General features: G+C 35.1%; 1 protein-coding gene across 22 annotated transcripts in view; it reads left to right on the top strand.

Annotated features, from left to right (window-relative positions):
• Positions 1–22,724, top strand: part of LOC5567708 — a 424,671-nt gene that overhangs the window by 314,733 nt on the left and 87,214 nt on the right. For 21 of the 22 annotated variants that reach the window (XM_021844068.1, XM_021844074.1, XM_021844070.1 and 18 more), the window contains 2 exons: positions 16,092–16,231; positions 21,803–21,868. In XM_021844068.1, the coding sequence (XP_021699760.1) occupies positions 16,092–16,231; positions 21,803–21,868 (206 nt within the window). The remainder of the gene's footprint in view (positions 1–16,091; positions 16,232–21,802; positions 21,869–22,724) is intronic. The other variant, XM_021844079.1, reaches the window with a different exon arrangement.

The following is a 22,724-nucleotide window of genomic DNA, read 5'->3' on the forward strand; positions in this document are numbered from 1 at the left end:
TGTAATAATATGTTCCCTTACATATGAATTATTGATTTTAGCAATATCAGCGTTATTAGCTGAAATATTTCATAAATCATATTTTTCCGTTTTGACCCAATCTCACCCCCTAGACCCATTGCCACCTCTATCGACGGTATTCATCATTCTATATAAATCAATGCACTCGTATAAAATGCATGGAAAGGCAATATACATACCCAAGTGGAGGCACGAACTTTGCACGACTTTTTCAGACTTTCCGTGGTCAGCAATACGATACCAAAAAAAAAATCGGGGAAATGAAAAAAAATACTACTCAGTCTCGAACACGCGACCTTCGGATTCAAAATCCAATACTTTACCACTAAACCATCAAGTGATTCTTAGTAGCGGAACGATTATTTGCCAACATCAATGCATGTTTCTTGTTTGCGTTTTTAGGAATTGGGTTGGTAATCAACAAATAAACCAACTAATGTCAAACAAATTGTAGGTATGTCAAACCTGAATCGGATTGGAGTTGAAACTGTAATTCAGAGCGGGTTTCGCCGGTTCCAACCTAGGTTCAAAAACGAATTGGACAGAAGAAGCCCATCGTCAAAAGATACCAAGCTTGATTGGCAAGTTTTGACTAAGTTACTGCGATTCCATTCCATTGTCTGCTGGATTTCTTTACAATCTGGCAGTTTATGCAACTTATTCATTTTATTCTGGCATATTGGCTGATCGTATGGCTGATTTTAGATGTACGAATATGTGATTTTAACCGCACATTGTTATACGAATCGTGGTTCACTGGGAGATTTAGTTTAGATATTAGAACACTCACCTCTCACGACGAGGGCATGGGATCGAATCCCATCCCTGAGATAGTGACTTATGTTCGTAAGATTATAGTGACAGCTGTTTTCGGATGGGACGTGAAGTAGTTGACGAATTCCGTCAAGAATAAGTCGAAAAAAAAAAACATAAATCGTGCTCGATAGTCTTTGATTTGGATTATATGTTGCACTTGTTTTTGGTATGGTATAATAAGTGTTTTCCATAGAAAAATTGATCATTTTGACTCAAGTGTAACTTTTGAAAATTACCTATTTTAACATTATAATAATATTATTTGCATTAAACTCGATATAATACGAAGATTGCTACTTCTAAAGAAATTATTCGTATATTCATTATGGCTTAGAACCAATTCAAGATGCTTACTGTATCATCAGAACGTATTTATTTTGACAAAAAAATCAAAATTTTGAAAATCGACCAAAAATTGTTCTTAGAAAAACTTTTTTATTACAAATTTCTCCATCATGAAACTTTGTCCCATACATCTTTTGACTGTCAAGATTCAATGGTGAAAAATATTAAAAATGGGGTTTTTGTGTAATTTAAAATTCAAGTTTTATTTTTGATTTTTCTAGGAAAATAATTGGTCGAATTGTCTGAAGCTTTGCAATAATAAACACATCAGTACGACGCATGTTATGACCAAATATGAGCCCTGTAGTTTTCAAAAAACCCCACAGGTAAATCAAAAGTGCCAAGAATAGGATCTGGCTCTCTACGTGTCGAAAAAGTTTTGAATCTGGTGCTTGGTTTGCTAAATCCCACTTATCCCGGGTATAAAGATATTTCGGGGTAAGTAAGAGCATAGAAATTTTCATATGATATGATAACAAAGTACCTGTTCATCGTATGCAGTTTGTACTTATTTAATTTTGATAGCTGCACGTCTTTCAAGACATGACCTGCGCCAGAATGTTACGCCAACTAACTCGATTCATGGCTGTTAACCTCAAGTTATTCGATCGCCCCACCCTTCCAAGATCCTGCTCCATTTGGTCAAACCACCTAGCTCGTTGCGCTCCCCTCTTCGTCTTGTACCGGCCGGATTTGAGGTGAACACCACTTTTGCGGGATTGTTGTCCGGCATTCTCACAACGTGTCCCGCCCTTCGGACCCTTCCAGCTTTGGTGACTTTCTGGATACTGGGTTCACCGTAGAGTTGCACAAGCTCGAGGTTCATTCTCCTCCTTCATACGCCGTTCTCACATACTCCGCAGAAGATCGTTCTAAGCACACGTCGTTCAAAAACTCCTAGCGCTTGCAGGTCCTCTTCGAACATTGTCCACGTATCATGCCCGTAGAGGACTACCGGTCGCATCAGCGTCTTGTACATGGTGCACTTAGTACGGAAGTGAAGTTTACCAGACCGCAAGGTCTTGTGGAGTCCGTAGTAAGCACGACTTCCGGCAATGATACGTCTTCGAATTCCTCTTCTGCAGTTGTTACCCGACGTTATTAATGATCCAAGGTAGACAAATCCGTCCACCACCTCAAACTCATCCCCGTCAATCATCACGCGTCTGCCAATGCGAGCTCTATCGCGCTCGGTTTCTCCAGCCAGCAGATATTTCGTCTTCGACGTATTTACCTTCAATCCAACCCGATCCGCTTCATGAATCAGCCTGGTATATTGTTCAGAAACCACCTGGAACGTTCTTCCGACAATGTCCACGTCGTCAGAAAAGCAAATGAACAATGAATGATGAAAAGCAACATAAAGATTTAGTCTGTCGTCGATCGCTCGTTCACAAAACTGCTTGATAACTTCCCAAAAATCTGCTTGCCAGTGACGGTGGAAGATGATCTGGGAAAGCACTTTATAGGCTGCGTTAAGAATGGTGATCGCTCGATAGTTCTCACATTCTAACTTGTCACCCTTTTTGTATATTTGGTATATTATTCCCTCCTTCCACTCCTCCGGTAGCTGTTCTGTATCTCAGATCCTGGCTATCAATCGGTGCAGACAAGTGGCCAATCTGTCCGGGCCCATTTTAATAAGTTCCGCTCCAATACCGTCCCTTCCAGCTGGTTTGTTGTTCTTGAGATGTTTGATAGCATCTTTAACTTCACCAATTGGGGGAGTTGGCACGAATCCCTCATCCGACGTACTGATGAAGCCATTCCTCCTGCTGTCTTGGTCTTCCCCCTCTGCACCATTTAGGTGTTCATCGTAGTGCTGCTTCCACCTTTCAATCACCTCGCGTCCGTCCGTCAAGATATCATTCTTATCCCGGCACATTTCGGCTCGCGGCACAAAGTCTTTGCGGGATGCTTTGAGTTTCTTGTCGAACTTACGCGTTTGTTGCGAACGATACAGTTGCTCCATCTCTTCGCACTCCAACCCTTCCAGGCGGCGCTTTTTATCTCGGAATAGATGGGTTTGCTGTCTTCGCTTCTGTTTGTCTCGTTCCACGTTTTGACGGGTGCCTTGCGGTAGCATTATCGCCCGCGCTACATTCTTCTCGTCCAACAGCGACTGACACTCCTCGTCGAGCCAACCGTTTCATCGATTTCCTTCCACGAACCCAATGGCACCTTAGGCTGCGTTGTTAATGGTTGCTTTGACACTACTTCAGCAGTCCTTAAAAGGGGCTTCGGTAAGCTGTCCCTCTTTCGGCAATGCTGCTTCAATGCATTGCGCGTAATCAGTTGCGACTTCGGGTAGCTTGAGTCGTTCCAGATTGTACCGTGGCGGGCGTCGGTACCGAATGTTGTTCACAACGGAAAGTCTTTGGCGCACTTCAACCGCCACAAGGTAGTGGTCCGAATCGATGTTTGCACCGCGATAGACTTTGACGTCGATAATGTCCGAGAAGTGTCTTCCATCAATGAAAACGTGGTCGATTTGCGATTCAGTCTGTTGGGGTGATCTCCAGATGTACCGATACGGGAGGCTGTGCTGGAAGTAGGTACTACGTATGGCCATGTTCTTGGAGGCAGCGAAATCAATCAGTCTATGGCCGTTTCCGTTCGTAAGCTGGTGAGCGCTGAACTTCCCTATAATCGGTCTGAATTCCTTCTCCTGGCCAATCTGAGCGTTGCGATCTCCGATAACGATTGTGACATCATGGCTTGGGCAGCTGTCGTATTCACGTTCCAGCTGCGCGTAGAAAGCGTCCTTATCGTCATCATCACTTGCTAGGTAAGCAGCTTCCAATGATACTTAAAAGTGTAGCTTACTGATTGTAATTCAATTTATAACACAATTATTTTATTGCGAAGTTATGCACAATTTATCAAGCGAGTTAGAAATGGCGTTGAATTTACCTTGAAAATTTTTCCCACAATTAACTATGGCGGGAGGTCCCACCTACCCCGGATTCTCACTTGCCCCGGGGTACCTAGCAGATAAAAGTTGATGAGCGGTCGAATATCATTGTCTGAATCCGAAATGTTCATTGGAAAAAATGGATGATAATTAAAGTGGCCCATCATTCTGTTAAAAATTATATTTTAAAAAAGTTTACTGATGGAGAAAGGGAAGTTCTCACTCCTTGCAAATCATCCAAAAATCCGCCAGGAATTTTCGAAAACGTTCTCTTGATTGAGTATGCTTTATTTGAACTGTCAACAGAAACACTCAAAGTTAAAAAAATAGCTTGAAATAACAAAGAAAGTTAATGTTTTTACGCCTATGAATGATTATGGGATACTACTCATACTCCATACAGTCAATCATTACGATAAACAAAAACGTTTGCATAACTTTTGAGTTTGGTTCAAGGTTTCAAATAAGTTCCAGTAATAACTGCTATATGTATGTTATTAGCTGTTAGATGCGTTAGAGAAACGTAATCCAATAACAATTGTATTAGTAAATTTTACACCAACTTGGACTGCTTCAGCCATAGTGATGGTTTTGATCATTACATCAATCAGTTGATTTAATTATTCAGTTAAAAATCAAAATCAGAGGGGATCATATCACTGGTTCTTTATGGCAGTGAGTACATTTGTGCTGAGAGCTTTTTGCGAAAACCGCAAACCCAGCAATAGAAAGCAGAAAGCATAATGAGTTAGACATCCACAGAGAGTCATCCAGTCAATTTGTAACACTCTGGATTCTTTAGTTAGTCACTGTAGGCATCATATTTTCTTGCACAATGATTGGGTCACTGGCGTTTTTCAATATGACACTCTTTGCTCATTTGTATCTTTTGCTCGGAAACCATATGGGTAGCCAACATGATAAGTATTGAGAACAGAACTTGCTGAAAGGTTATTAAGCATGAATTATTGAAAATCTGTGTAAATGCAAAAAAAAAAACTAAAGAATATTAAGCTATCACAAAAAATATTCGTGTTGCAATTGCCATTTCATTTAGAAGTATACTCATCATTTCGTAAGCGTAACTACATTCCCCCTATCTGACCTGGTAAATCCTTTTCCATTTTTCATTCATTCATTCCAACTCAACAGCATTCTGACAAGATTCAGGTCAAGTACACTCATTTACAGAAATGAGATATGCATCTTGGAATACACACTTAATCAAACGTCAGAGGTCCCACAAGCTCATCCTCGTTACCCGATGGAATATTCCACCGAGTTTCAGATAAACACCACCGGCTGAGGCAGATGAAAGCGTTACGCCGTTTTTATGCTGTTTATTTTTTGTCATTTTTCCACCAATGAATGAAGCTGTTCCGTGAAATTCATCTTTGCCGGCGTTCGGTGCCAGGGTCATGTCGCTCAATGGAGAATGTGATGTGATTTTTCGACATCTCCAGCCAGGCTTTCAGATAGGGCCGCAGAAGGAGGGTCAAGCGACAAACTCGTTGACAGGTTTTTACGAACCAGTGATAAATAGGGAAAAGTTGGCTTCAAAGCTATATGCTATGAGCTGTACTTCTGCAGTAGCAGCATCATGGTGTACTTGAATACCTTACTGGGTTTCCATGAATTTTAAATGATTTTGAAATACTTGCCTGTGGGAGCACACCTTAACCATGAACTCATTTAGTTGCAATAAGAAATAATAACTTTGGCGAGTAAAAGTAGAAGTATTAGGTCAATCTTTTTTCTGTTTTGACCAAAATTGTACATGTACGCCAGATTAAGGTTTTGTATATATTTGGAGTATTTGAACAATTATGCCCGTTTTGATGATGTCTGAGAAAAAATCTGAAAACTTCCAATTATCCGAGCATAGCTTGGCATGCAAGTGTCCATGGTAGGTAGAGTTGTAAAGATGATTATATTCACTTCATTTCATATTTTGCCAAACATTGCAATGCACTGAACACACTCCTCTTTGCTCACCTCGATTGTGGAAAACATAAGTTAATGATTTGTCACATACAAGTTGGACCCGGGAAAATTGAAAACAAAATAAGAATACACTAGAGATTATGACATTTTTTAGAACTAGAAATATTATTTTGATATTAACAACAAAAATCGAACTTTCTTCGAATATCTCCAAGAGCAGACTAAAATCAGAAACGTTTGCTTAGAATTGCTTCATTTCTTTTCACCACAGCTACTCATATGTTATTTATTTATTACAAATAAAGTTTCTGCAATGTTTTAGCCATACACACCGGAAACCATACATATAAATTTATATATTTTGCTTTTTTGTTTATGTAAAGAAAATAGCATAACAAATATAATAACAAAATAATATAATGGAATTTTCTTTTAAAATTATTTGTTTTTTTTTTCTTTTTCTTTTTCTTCTTGGCGTTACGTCCTCACTGGGACAGAACCTGCTTCTCAGCTTATACTTATCAGCACTTCCACAGTTATTAACTGAGAACTTTCTTTGCCAAAGTTGCCATTTTTGCATTCGTATATCGTGTGCAGGGTGTCCATCCATCCGGGAAATCCGGGAAAAGCGGGAAAAAACACGGGAATTTCATTTGGGCGGGAAATACCCGGGAAATCGTTGAACACGCCGGGAGAAATATGTATTCCAAATATAAGTGAACCAAATGTTTTCAATTTTAAGTACCTAGATACTGTAGACAAAACTAAAAATTTTGCCACAAGATACACGACTGACAACTCAAACTTCGCATTGCGATTAACTTTTGGTGCGATGCTAGAGAGATAATAAATGGTTTCTAGTACCGTTTTCATTCATATTACGGACACTTGAGGCATAAGTGAAGTTTAACTCAGCATAGAGCATACTAATAAATCATTCCTTATGATTTCTCAACGTTATCGAGCGTCGGTAACCCTTAACTGTCGAATGGTGGGTAAACAATACGCTTCCGCAACTTGAATATTTTTAAATAAATCGAAATGTGTGGCCTTTTCATTATTCTTATTCCGGACGCTTCCTCACTTTTGCCACATATTCCGGACACTTTGATTCGAATTCCGGACAGCTCATGGAAATCATTTTTTGAAAAGTCAAACAATCAGTTGAAGTCGTCAAGCCACTAAAGAGACGTCTAAGGCAGTTGGAGATTAAACGTTTGCATAGATTTTTATTGAGAAAGCCTTTTTGAGCGAGCCTCGAAAGTGAGAACTTTTGAACAGCACAAATTGAAATATTTCGTGTGAAAAGTTTCCCATACAAAGCAGAGTGTCCGGAATTTGAAGTTGTCCGTAATATGATTCAAAACGGTAATCCTAGTTAACGAAAATCGTTGGTTTCCTGAAGAGATTTTTGGTATTTTTTTGTGTCAATATATACCCATTTCTTTTGAGATGTTTTAAAGATTTCTGGCGTCAAGATATTTAGCCAATTCAAAGGAAATCTTGGGAAACATCATTGAGATCCTTGAACAAATTGTAGAAGGACACATAGTGATTCCCGACAAGCTTCTAAGTGAGATGCTTGATAGATTTCCATTAAGATTTGTGGCATATTCTTGATGAGATTATTACAGTATTCGTAACGGGAATCTATGCGATAAATATTTAGGTAATTGAAGGTGCTCTGGAAAATAACTTGATATTTAAGTAGTGTATAGCTTATACCATTACAAGCAGGATTAATAAAATATTTTTGTTTTATTCTGAGTAGAATTCAAGCGCTTAGTGGAAAGCTGATCTAAAAAGATTTTTTTATGGAGTGGTTTTATTACTAAAAGTCTGGGCCAACGTATTAAGATTTTTTTTCGGCGGATTATTGAACATGCTTATTCTTGGTTAAGGCTTGGTAAATTATTCTAGAGCAGATGAATTGCTAGGAAGATGCTGTAATGGATTTATGTCAACTTGTCAATTTTTTTTAGTAAGCTTCATACAGGAACAATCAAATCGACACTGTTCCTTCATAAGAGTTTAACTGACATAAGCGGATTCTTTTATTTCGCTATTGACTTCGCCAAATTATATAATATTTGTTGTTCATGAAGTTAGTTATTCTTTTTCCTACAGCATGAAAACATGTAACGAAAAGTAAATAGGATTTCTGCAATAAAGCAAAGAAAACAACGGTGAATAGAAATCGATGAAAAAATCTATGACGAAATATTCTTTTGGCGAGATATAGTTTCTGCTAAAAACATCTTTTCTTGAATACAATGAGATTGAGATTTTTTTAAGGGTTATGGGCCATGTCTAACGCATAATTTGTAAGGCGTGAAGTGAATGGATTGGCTATTAAAATTTTCTATTTTGGTGTACTATAATCAACATTTAGATATTCTCCTTGACTTTTAGAATGATGTAAATGAATAGAATGCTATTCAGCCTACTTTTTAAAATATCAATCGAAAGTTCACAACAAGTTCATTTCTATCGCTTGATAGAATGCTATAAAACTCAATAACAAACCTGAAAATATTACACAAAAATTAAAAATCAGTTGTTGCATTATTCTTCCTATTATTGTAATTTATTATTACTGCTGGATTTTCTGAAAGGGAACACCCGACACTATTTTTTGAATTAAATTTAGGAAGAACATTACATCAGTCTCGAACACGGATCCTTCTCTTTGTATCTTATGTACATACCACTGTTTTATCAATGAGTTGAGCAAATCTTTATGATTTCGCTCAACATGCTGATTACGTCTATTTGTGCTTTTACACATAAGAGATTGAATATTATCGGAACTTTGAAATCTCCAAGAAGTGGAGATAGAACTCAATATAAACTTGAAACAAGTTTATGACGAACTTTTTGTCAACTTGAATCGTATGGCATTCCTCACTTTGTTTTGAATCGCGATTGATTTACCAAATTCATAAACTACGGGCTAGAATACTTGTGCAATAAAAGTAATTGAAAAGTCATAACAAAATAAAATGAACGTAATAATGCAATATATGCCAGTGACTAGGTTTGTGGTTGAAGATCAAATGAGGATTACCAACAAAGTTGAAACTACCCAGGAAGCTGTAGGAACTTTGCTTGTTGCCGATGAAATTGTCGTTGTTTTATGCACTCGCTATTTAGCGCTGGAATTTTCTTTTCTTCTTACATCTATTTGAATAGGAATTTTAGTGTGTTATGTAACACAGTAGAAACTGTGCAGTGCATCAAACTACTCCTATAGAGTTGTTTGAAAGATTTTTTTCTTCTGCTCTGTTTACTTTTCCAAAGTCCAAAAGAAGTTCCAAACCGGTGCAGTTATTACTCAATCTTAACTTACTGTACGAAGTTTGAAACCAGTTCAACTTTATCCTTACCAAGTTGTTTCAAAATTGTCATTTGAACTTATTGTGTACTTCCATATCAAACTAAAGTTCATTATAGGTATGCTTAGTGCTTTGATTGAACTTGATACTAAAGTTCAAAACGAGTTCATCGTAAATGATTTGATCAGCAAAAAAGTTCCAAAAACAATTCCGGTCTAAATTTGAACTTATGAGTTCACTTATGAAGTATAATCTGAACTTTTGATTGCTTGGGAGGTTATTTCCACCATGCCAAATACTTTTCGTAACTGGATCCTAAAATTTTAAGGGACTTTTTGATCAACAATTTGAAACGATTAAAAAAAAAACTTGTCAAAGACCTAGTACAAAACTAGTTTAAGCAGCTGTGCTTAGTTCTGACATTTTTTTTAGTTTGTTGAAAAGATCTTCATTGTTGGTTGTTTGTACTTTACAATAAACCTTCGATATATATATTGGTCCAATACTATTGCGGAATTCAAACCAATATTATTTTGAACCCAAAGCATTTTTAAAATATCATTCAATCAATTCATAAATAACTTAGATCAAGGTCTCCGAATTTGAACATATGGAAAGAAAACAAAACGAAAAAGTGGCAAATGATTTACGTAATTCTGTACTACTCAACATCCTTTTCTAGGTATTTTTAATCTAACATGTAACTGCAATGGTATTGCTTTTTTTTACAATATTTGACAATCTTTTTGTAAGAAAATAAAATGATCTAATATTATCAAAAAGTATAAAAATCTCTACCGGTGAAAAAGTCTTTTGAATTTGAAAACGAATATTTTGAATGTCAAATCAAATATCAGATATCAAATATCTTTGATCAAAGGTCGGAAAAATATGAAGTCGAAGAATCATGATGTAGCCCGGTTTAAAATTTTTAAGGTATCAGGGAAAAATCCGGGAATTGAAAAACTGATTTTGAATGAACACCCTGCGTTTGGCAGGTACGATGATACTCTATGCCCAGGAAAGTCAAGGAAATTTCCATTAGGAAAAGATCCTGGAGCGACCGGGAATCGAACCCAGACACCTTCAGCATGGCTTTGCTTTGTAGCCGTGGACTCTAACCACTCGGTTAAGGAAGGCCCCCTCGTTTTTTTATGTATATTCATTTTATGCAAGTTAATTTGTATGGTTATTTTTCTTGTTTGTGAGTAATTTATTTATGTTACTCAAAAACAAAAATCTGGTGGCTTCGTTTTAAACGCTTGAGGCCACGAAAAACAAGGCAGCAAAAATATAAGTGGAACTTACCCGACCAGTATATTACAAAAAAAATTTAGCACAATTATAACAAGATTTCTAACAAATAACAAATTTTGATTCATTTTTGTTAGAAGCACTTTCAGTTGATGGAGGAAAAGAAAAAAAAAAACAAAATCAGTTATAATATCAAAGGCTGTTTTAATTTCAAACATAATTATAACACAATTTGTTATAACCAAATTGAGAGCAATTGCCTATAACAAATTTTGTTATAATTCATTTATGGAAAATAACAAAATAAGTTATATTTTTGTTTAATTTGGAACAAAATGAGTTATGTTTTTGTTAGAATTATAACATTTTTTTTTCAATTTTTGTTATTTAACTACTAATTAGCCAAAAGTATAACATGTTTTGTTAGAAAAAAGACCTTCAAGGAAGTAACAAAATCTGTTGTAATTCACATGGTCGGGTATTCTTGACAAATCGTATGAAGTTTAAATAAAATTTACCAACACTGAATCAATCCTTTCAAGCACTAGAATAATAACCAACTAAAATCTTATATTGAAAATTGTGACTTTTACATCCATGAAATCTTTTTCGGAAAAACAAAACGTCAAAAAGATATCGGTTTCATCAACAACTATTGTACTTATTACGAAAAACAACAAATCAATATCGAAATATAACTAGTGATGTACTGAGATCATTGTTTTGAATGTTATGAAAAGATTTGCGATGGTTTTGTTTGGAAATAGATGGTCAGTTTTTTTTTAATAGAACTACCCGGAAAATACGGAAATCTCGGGAAATAATAGAAATAAAGGAAATCAGAAAATCATTTCTATCAGCTTGGATTTTTTTATCTGAAGGGGGCTTAAAGGGGGGGGGGGTGTTTGACAAGCAAATTCTTATTTTACAGAAGTAGTCTTCGTAGTATGCATCGTTCGTCATTGTGTCAGATATCGCTACACATCAGTGATATTTGTTTTTTTTCCACAACGAAAAAAGAAATAATTCTTTGTCTAATCCAGTGGAAAAAATCCTCCAAAATGGCTTCCAAAAAACTCTTGATGGATACCTCTTGAGTTGTTTCAACGAACTTTACAGGTATTCAACCAAGAGAATTCCCACGGGGATTTCTTCATGAATTATTTCCGTACTTTTTGATTCTTTCTCCAAGAACTCCTTTACCTCCTTTACCTCTGAGGTCTTCCTGAGATTCCCACATAACATAATTTCCTGAAGCTTCTTCAGGCTTTCTGAGCTTTCCCAAAAAAAAAAAAATATCGAAGAATCTCCACCGATAACGCTTTTGAGATTCTTTCATCCATTTCACCAGGAAGGTTCTCTATGCACTTATTCCATATAAATTGCAATTGTTAGTTTCAAATATCATCCAGTTGTTCAATAATTATTACTGAGGATTTCTCCAAGAAATTCTAGAAATGTCACCACAATTATCTTCAAGATCATAAAACAAGGGTTCTTTCCACAAATTCTTCAAAGAGTTCACCAAAAGTTTTTCCAACTTTACCATTGAGTTTCTTCTAAAGTTTCATTCAGATTCTCTAAAACAAAACATTTCAAAAAACCCTCGGACATGCTTCAAGAATTACTTGAAAAATTCGCAGCAAAATTTATCCAAGACTTCCTGCAAAAACAAACATTGAAGTATTCTTCCAGGTGTTAATCTAAGGATTCCTTCGAATATTATATAAGATTTTCATAAGCAAATAAAAAGGATTCAATTGGGAAACAGGTCTTAGAGATTTATTAGAGAAGTTCCCTCAGATCTATTTGCATTTTTTTTTGCAGAAAATTCTCTTATTGTTTCTACAGATATCTCTAAAAAGTAATTTGATGTATCTTCCCGCAATCCTCTCGATAATAATATTTTAAAATGTCTTCAAAAATGCTTTTTCGTGTAGGGGGAGGTCCCCCAGTGCCGGACAGCACCCAATACCGGACAAAGTCGAAAAATTGAGAAATTATGGTACAATTAAGATGGTGTATTAGTAGAAAAGGAAGCTATTATGGAGACTAATGTTTGCGTAGAATAACACATCCTTGAAATATGCATGCCTTTACCTTTTTTTAAAAAGGTAAAAAAGTTTGAAAATTTTGGAAAATTTGACGTTTTGCCTTAATTTTGAGCCTATTTAGTAATTATTTAAGATATGAAAAAATAATGGACAAATTACAATTTTGGTTGAACGCTTCCTGTCCCCCAATTTCGGACAGCTTGATTTGTTATATGATATCTTTGTAATTATTGCACCAGTGTCTCAAAATACATTCATTTTTCATGGATTTCGTCCATCCTGGTGTCGAACATGCAATTAAATTAAGAAGAATGAACATTCAGAACAACATCGTAAAATGTGCTATTTTTCTTCATATATGAAAGAGGTTTTTGATGGACATCTTGCAAACTAAGAAAAACTCAAATTGTTCTTGTAAATGTTGCAAATGCATTGAATTGGCAATTATGTACTATTCCTATAGTAAACACATTCAATGATATTCAAATTCACATAATTCGAGGCATTTCCGGATCGTGTCCGGTATTGGGTGCCACCTTTCAAGATTGATCAATTTGGTTCTTAAATACATCATCAAAATGCAATGTCAAAATTCATATTTATATTATCAAATTTATTTTTGTACACTATAAAAATGATAATATTTATCATAAATGGGTTACACGAGCACATGTAACCAATATTTTTCGAATTATGAATTTTGTGGCTTAAGTGTCCGGTACTGGGGGATCTCCCCCTATATACTCAGATGTTACCCGAGCAATCTGTTCATGGATTTATTGAGAGAATTATATCATTGTCCTTCGAGATGTCGTCCTAGGATTCTTCCGAAAAAATCAGCATCAGCATCCAACTATTTTCCAAAGATTTCTTTGCTTAGATAGTACTACTTATTCTCTAAGGGTTTTTTGAAAGCAATTTTTCAACAGGTTTACTAAAAGATTCTGCAATATATTATTAATTAATTAAACAATTCTCCACAAATTTTATCAGGTATTTTTAAGGCTCTTGAAATTACCCTAAAAATATTCCCAATGTTTATTCCGAGATTCTTTAATAAATCACATCTAGAATTCTATCGATTCTCCATTTCTTCCATGGTTCAAAAACTACAACAAGAATACTTTGACATTTTTTTTAAAGGTGTCTATACAAAGTACTTTAAGATTCACTCCATATCCATATTTTTTTAATCGGATTTCTAGAGTAACACATACAGAAAAATTTATCAAATTTCTGTCGGAAAATTCAAAAATGTAACGTAGAATCGCTGAAACTATTCAACTCAAGAGCGGTCTATTCTGTTTTAAATAACTTGAATATACATAAACCTTTCTTTTTTCGTCATTACTAAGAATAACCTTTGAATAGTTCGACATTATGAATATCGGCGTACTATGGGATTACGTTTTCTTAGAGATATTCTATAGTTTTTTTTTTTTTTGTAAATATTCATGACTTTTTCACTTATTTACATCGAACTGCATTAAATTAAGAAGACTGATTAGTGTTTTGAACTTATTTTTACAAACTTCTATCATTAGGGGCTGTCCATTAATTACGTATGGGTTTATGGGGGGAGGGGGGGTCTGAGATTTCTTACGCGCCATACAATTTATATTTGATTTTCATACAAAAAATCTTAACATGGGGGGAGGGGGATTGAAAAACCCCGAAATTTGTCTTACGTAATTAATGGACCGCCCCTTATCGTTTTGTATTTCAAATAAACTATGGATGGTTCGTCACTTCAAGTGTCGGTATAAACCCTTATTCTTATTATTATATTTAATATTTAGCTACACATAGTCTTCTTTACTTGTCATTACTAAGAATAACCTTTGAATGGTTCGACATTTTGAATGTCTTCATATTTTCTTAATCTTCTTTATTGATATTGGCATAGTAAGCTCACAGTTTATAACTGCGGAAGGGTTCCGGGTCATTTGGCCGAACGCCGTTTGGCCGAACGCCATTTGGCCGAAAGGGTAATTTGGCCGAATGGCATTTGGCCGAATGCCGTTTGGCCGAATTTGAAAAAAATAGTGAACTACAATTACCATTCATTTTGTAATTAATTTCAAAGAACAGTTTAGAGAAACATCCTAGATATAAGCAATTTTTCACTTTTTTGCTAGCGGAAATAGCTGCCAGCATAGGTTTTCGCATTGCTATTGTAGTCAGTCAGCTTTTGACGGTTACTAAAACGATATACGACTTATTCGTCCTTCTGTAGCATCAGTTTGCTTCAATCATTCTGATCGTACTTAGTAAATTTATTAATTTTTAGCAGCCACAAGTTTGGTTTCTTCTCCACAACTGTGAAACATTGAGCTTATTTGATGTTAGTATTTTCCAACTCGTCCGGTTTACTGATATACGCAATCAACGGTGCAGAATTCAGTTAACACTTTGTAATATTAATCTTGGTCGAGAATGACATCACATCATCCCTTGTGTTAAAAATTATATGTTTTTAATAAAACTCTTTACTCAGACTGAATTTCAATAACTATGAAAAATATTCAAATATGAAAGAACAGCATATGATCAAAAGAAGGAAAAATCTCTTATAAATTTTAAGCAAGTGTAACGCAAATAATTGTTATATCAGTATAACTACAAAGAACTGCCGATGATTTAAAGAAGGTAAAATTCCCTTTGAAAATATAAGCTAAATTATTTCCAATAATAATGAAACCAGTACAAATCGAAAGAAAAGCCTATGTTTGAAAGAAGGAAAAAAATCTGATGAAAATATAAAAAAAAACTTCAAACCCTAGCACACCGTTGGTAATCTACAGCTTAGAGTCTTGACGCGAGCTCACAACTTCGTCCGAAATGAACGGATCGTATTGATTATGCTCTTGGTGCACTCAGGGGCGATCCATTAATTACGTAAGACAATTTTTAGGGTTTTTCAACCCCCCCTCCCCCCATGGTAAGATTTTTTGTATGAACATTAAAAATAAATCGTTTGGCGCGTAAGAAATCTCAATATGCTGTTTGAAATTCGGCTAGGATACAGAACGTACCGTATACTTTTGTTGGTAGCGCTCATAGAGCATTCACTTTATAGCATCGACCTTCGTGTTGTACCACAAACATATCGGAAAATAGCCATAGTATAGTTATAGTCATTTCGGGCGCTAGAATGCGGCCTGGTTCGATTCCTTCGACTTTCTCCCCTGTCACGCTAGAGGAAAACTACTATGAAGCGGTATAGAATACTAGCAATAGAAGCTTACACTTAGCCAACATAGAATAGTTTACATCAAAACACAACACGTTCATTTTGTATATGACCTTATCTAATCAATTATAGTTTTCTAGTAGTAGTTGAGCGTTATTTTCAAATCATTCTTTTTTCTCTCTTTTCTTTTCGTTTCACCATTTTTCTCGTTACAGAAAGAATTGTTTTTGGGTAGAATAGATCCTGGTTCACCTCGCGGTGAACGTAAAATGTCTTCTTCTAGTTCTTCCTCAATGAAGACTAAGTGGTTAAAAGCGTTCCGAAGTCTGAAGCCAGCCGGTTCAGCAAACGATAGGTAAGTGCCAAACAGTTGTGTTCCATTCAATGTAGTACGCAATAAAGTAGAAATAATTACCGCCCGGTACGGTTTACACAAAACTCGCATGAATGACATTTTAGATTGAAACATATTTTTCGATTGTGAACCTCGGGGGTTTCTGTTCAATTTTAACACTTCGTAGTAAGGTGGTGTTCGATAAATGAATTCAGGAATCATACATCCGAGCCTTTATGACAAAAGTTTGATATAAAGAACAAGCTATTAAGTTTACTAATACAACATTGTTTCCACTGTCAATGAGGAGAGAACAATTCAAAACGTAATCTGATACATATCAGCAAATATTTGGGATAATGATGTACAATTTTAATGGTTCATTCATTTCTAAAGTCAAAAGATATCAATTTTTAAAGAGATATTTGAGAAAAACGTTCGTTTTGATACCTTAGACAAATCGGTCGCTGAACGTCATTGACATTGAATCAAAAAGTAATATTTCTGATTAAACGGTTATAAAGTGTCCTCTTCACGTTAAGGTTTTTTCTTTCTTCACGTGATAGGACTGTCATCTTAGGCATAGCTTCCGGAAAACAGCAATTCGAATTCAGAAGCTGGAACGGACGCTATTTGAGACGCACTCGATTACTTTGTTGGAGAGTGTCCATTACCCGACCATTTTGCTTGTACCAGGATTCGCAACAAAAAATGATACTTGTCCCGGGAAATCCCGGAATTGCTCAGATTTATAATACAGCTAGCTTTTTTCTGTAAGAAATGAATTATATACCTTCACTAAATACGGCATTGCTGTAGGTATTTTTTGATTTCTTTATTATATGAATAAAATTGTGATAAACATATAAGTCATAAAATAAAATCTATATGCATCAGACTTTAAAAAACAAAATAAACGTTTTAAGATAATTCAAAGTTTTGTAGCGGATCATGTCAAACGTTAATTACTAAAAATAATTAACAAAAGTTTTGTTTGGCGGTCGTCCATTAACCAGTGCTGTCGCGTTGTTGCACTTTGTACAACAGTTGTGATTTATATGTTATAATTTTGCAACAAAGATATCTATCGGCACCAAACCAAAATGTATTCCTCAAGAATCTTCTTAAGAATAATACTCGACAGTTTTTGTTTACAGTATGGAGCTTTATAATGCAGTAAGAACAACAAATGTACATAGAAATCGCATAATAATGAACGCACTATATACGGTTCGAGTAGACCACAGTCAGTATACTCAAAATCCAGATAGTTTCGAAACTTGGGGTCCTGAACAAAGTTGTTCTGGAGGTGACGCGCTACCTGATGGTACCTCATTTAATTCGAAATTTGACCGCTAGGTGGCACAAGTGGCATTTATTTTGCAGATATTTCAGGATCCAGACCATTTAGATGGATGGCGTCTTCGGCAAAGTTGTTCAGCAAGTTAAGGACTATCATTGTTCAAGCAAGACGGCGCTAGTGAGCATTTTTTTTTAATGCTCAGACCCCCCTCTCCTCTCGTGGTCTAGTCCATACAAAAATTTTAAAAATTGTATGCACCGTGGTCAATGACTAGACCCCCCCTGAATAACCACGTGGCTTATGGACGACCTCTTAGGGATGGTACACAAATTATGTCACGCTAAATTTCAACTTTTTCGACCGCCTCCCCCTCCCCTTTGTCACACTTTTTGTATAAGTCCTCCGAAAATTTTGTAAGGATTGTCACGCTTGGCTCAACCCCCTCCCTCCCTTTGGAGCGTGACGTAATTTGTGCATGACCCCTTAGATGTTTTCAGATTGGCTTTCTAAACTTAGGCTTATGAAGGTAGCTTATGTTAAAGAGCAATGCAATAGATAACTTTTGCAACTGAACAAATAAATTTGTTTATTCTCATTCATTCATTCGTTCGTTACATAAAAATAATGTCCTTAATTTATTCTTTTTTACCGAACAAAATCAGTCTGAAATAAAATGACATGGTTTTGCATTGAAGTTCAGCGGTTTTCATCAAATTTTAGTCTTATTTCGGAGATCCGGGGATTCCCGAAACGTCGAAATCTCGACTTTTGGCTAATCTCGGGATTTTTGTCCAGAGATGGAGACTCTACCCTGTGGCCATTGACTAGTTGTCGAGTTACGATTTAGAAGCCCTTCTTTATTTGAGAAGTTTTCGGAAATCCTTTGTGATGCTGTTTGTTTTAATATTAATAGGTGTAGGGATTTGTCTTTGGATCAATTTTGAGCACAAATTCAATACTTTCTCAATATTCCAAAACAGAATTGAAGGGTAAAAATTTCACTTGTTGAATAACCGATGACACCAATTACTCTACATGTAGCTATGTCCAGGGACGAAAAGAGTCATGGTTACTGTATCCAATTGACATTTATGCCACCATCAAACTAACCACACCACCACTACCAATACGGTTGTGCCAATGAAGATGACACAAAAGTAGACGAAGAAAACAAACAACGATGTCCGCTTGTCGTTAATGTTTTTGATCTTCACACGCAGAAGCGTGCCAGTTTTAGAAAACTAAGGATCACTGAGATTCCTGTAGTTGAAAAATAATCGGAATCGATCATATTGACGCGTCGTGTTCTTCGTGCGAAAATTTCAACTTCGCAAAGCTAAATGCAAAAACGTCAAGCTGGCTCGAATGATCTTCTTCATTTGGTTCCCGAGTATCACAGGCGGTTGAGTATCAGCAGGTTGACATTCTTGTGGCAAGCGCTTAGCCATTCTTTATTGTGCTGTCAATGTGTGGATAAAAACAAATTAAAACCAACAATGATTCTATCTAGCGATTGTCAATATAGGCAAGGGTATATTGATAATTCCGTCCCTGGCTAGGCCCATTATTATTGGTAAAGTATTTTATATTTGATCAATTAATTGATAGCATTTTAACTACAAAAAAAATGATTGCCTGTAGTTTATGCATCAAGATAACGTTGCTTTTGTTTAATTTATGAATGCTTGCCGGTTTTGAAATGTATTATAGATAAATTCAAGTTAAGTACAGTACAATACACTGAAGCCCGCGGGCCGCACTTTTTTTGTATCTCTTAAATTTGATTAGTTCCGAACATGTTGTCTTCGGGAAGCTGTTCTACTCCCAAAGTTATCAAGCACATCAAACTGAATTATTACGAGAACTTAAAACTTAAAATTGGTCGAAAAAACAGGGCTGAGGATAACTGCATTGTTAAAAACCTTGACCAATTACTTTCTTAGACAATAAATTTAACCCATTTTTGATGCCGAATATTTGTGAAACCGAGCTCAATGTGTTAGGCTGATTTAATGATATCAAAGGTTCAATCGCCGCGACTTGGTGTATCAGTGAATCGATTTGTTTTCGGCAAGAATTAACGAACAAATAAATTGCCACCATCTTCTGCGGACACTCAAATATATTTTTTTTAAACATTTAGAACATAATAAACATAAAATTAACACCTTGCAATCTTCTAGCCGTTTGTTTACAGTTGGTTTACAATGGATTTTTCTGTTATCAACCAGTTTTCAGACATGTACAGTATTGGACAAAACATTTGCAACTTTTTTTTTAATTTTCCATACAAAATTGTCAACTTTGGAAGCTATTTCAGCTATTTGTGGGATCGATTTGAATGAAATATTCACAGCACGTCAGACATAACATGTATTTTTACATATATTTTTGAGAGATTTTCCTAATTACGAGTTCAATAGCAATAGCTCTTGTGCTGAACTAAAGTGATTTTGTTTATTTTTTTTATAGTTTACGTTACTCAAAAAGTTATAGATTTTGACAAAACGAACAAGTTGGCTAAAGACAGTTCTTGTGTGTGCTATTTATAATTTAAAATAAATCATTTATAATTTTTCGTAAAAAATTTCACTTTAGTCAAACCTTTATCATTTTTGAACTCATAATTGGAAAAATTGTTTGACCATATATGTTAAAATCCAAGTTATGTCTGACGTGCTGTGAAAATTTCATTGAAATCTGTCGACAGATCTGAGCTTCCAAAGTTGACCATTTTGTATGGAAAATCGAAACGTTGCAAATGTTTTGTCCAATACTGTATTTTTTATTGTCTTTATTAGAGAGACTTTCAGCCCTCGGCTGGTTCGTCTCTGCAATACTGTATGTCACGGATACAATGATAACAAATGTAGTGATAATTCTGCTGTTAATAGTAACAGAATATTAAAATGAAAACAGCGATAATGAATGTAATCAAATTATCCAACTTTGCTCAAGTTTGCCGACTGGTTTAGACAATTTCTAACCGGCCAATATTCTCGACAAGATCGGTTATCAGATTTTGAAATTTTATTTGTTTTTGAGGCTTGGGATCATGCTGATACTTTTACATACAAAGGTAAGGTTTTTATTAGTTATTAATATGCAATCACGAGTGTTCAGACTCAAGTTTTTTTTTTTCACAGAACTGGCCCAACTAGAGTTGAAAATGAATCACTAGTTAATAAGATGTTAGATTTGGAAACACTCTTGACAAAGTTACAACTGATGAGTATATCTGCAAAGAAACAGAATAAAGCTAGTACTTGAATTTACGTGATCGAAAACAATGAACATTTTATTACTTGGTTGTGCCATAAAAATTCGCAGTTCTTTTATGCAGCATCACTTTTCGTTAAGATGAATTTAGATGCAGCTGAATTTTTAAATAACACACATCATCTTATATAAAATCGAATTAATATTATGGAGCAAAAACTCTTACAACCCTCAAAATATTAAATTTGATGTTCAGCAATTTTAACAAGCTCACAGCTAAAACTTTATTTTTATGTTATAAAATTTAAGTTCAATTGTATACAAAAGACATAAATTGAATTCCAAGTGAAATTTGTTTTGTAATATTACTTTTAGGTATTACGACTAATCTCAGTGGTATTGAACTAATTGCATTAATTGTTGCATTATTTTGCATTTTTGGCAGATAAATAATCGTTTTGCAAATTGCTGCATTCTACCCCCAATAGTGTTTACAATAGAATGTTAGTTGTAAAACTAACATTCTGTTGTAAACACTATTGGGGGTAGAATCCGTGCAATCACAATAGTAGTTTACGGAATAAGGTCTAGGAGAGATGATTTTACAGCACGAGTTGTACATTTATCTAACGAAGCTTGATGATTTGTTCATCTACAACAAGTTTTGTGAAACTTATATCCTGCATTTAGTAGCGTTCACCTTTTTTTTCAATTTCTGTAAATCCTTGCGTGGTGGTTTATTACGAAACACAAAAGATTTGTGGCAGGCTTACTGGTGAAGAGCACATGGTTAGAAATATCTAATGGCTATGTTTGTTTTAATCTCAATATTACATTTTCAAATGATAGAAAAAAGAAATGCTAATAAACAATTTTGCGAAATTAAAAAAACAATCAAAATGAAGTAGCATTGGAAATTGAGATTGCAAAGAGCATACCTAATGATAATGAGAGGCAATGTCTAGCAATTGAATACTTTATAGAACAGGGACTATTCCACATTATCAAACAATGCACTAAACACACAGTAATTGAATTCTTCATACTTCTTTTGATTTCAATAATGAAAGTCAAACCAATAGTGCACCTAAAACAAACCAAATGTACCATGCAGTGTCAACGGTGTTAACGATGAGGTAATACGAATTTACGTGACACTAATATACTTACCCTGACCAAATATTACCCATGCTAAGCTTTACGTATTTTGGTGTCTGTAGTTTTTCATAGCTGTATGTTCTACAAATATAATTATGATAGATATCGGTAATGTTTGTGCGTGTGTATGTGTGATATGCGTATATTCATAGTATTATATGCTAACTTATAATAAGATACACTTGTCTACAGTAACATAGGTTCTGGAGTGCTACATCGCACATATTTTATACACTCGCGATCAAAATCATGGAGTTACGTATTAGGAACATATTCGCATGACTGCCAATTTCCATATGAATAAAAAAAACGATTGAATAATTAAACTTTGGGTAAATAATGTGCTTAAAGATATGAACATAAAACTTTAACAATAATGGATAAGTTCATTAGAAGTGCCTCCATTATTTTGATCGGGTGTTTTCTGATAACAGGTTTGTGTGTGTTTAATTGCTATTGAACAATATTCAATTAGTTTAAATTGAGACGATTCATACTATGACTGTAAATATTTCCTAAAGCTTTACCCCTACACTAAGGTGGCCCAACTTTTCCATGAAGTAGTCAACCTCAAACAAATAATATCTAATAACGTTAATTCATTGTGCAAGAAATTTAATCGATCAATTCAATCAAAAGTTGCCTTTTTAAGGCCACTCGAAATGGCTTAAGAGACAAGTTAAAATAAATATTGAGGTTTGTCGTTAAATTAAATTAATTAAATAAGAAGTGTAGTAAAATTTGATCTTATGTAACTTTTTGCATCAAACGAATACTTGCCTCATATTGTATTTTCAGTTTACAATTTTACATATTTTACCTATTGTTCAAGCC

This window comes from Aedes aegypti, chromosome 2, assembly GCF_002204515.2.
Source record: "Aedes aegypti strain LVP_AGWG chromosome 2, AaegL5.0 Primary Assembly, whole genome shotgun sequence".
Taxonomy (NCBI): Eukaryota; Metazoa; Arthropoda; class Insecta; order Diptera; family Culicidae; genus Aedes; species Aedes aegypti.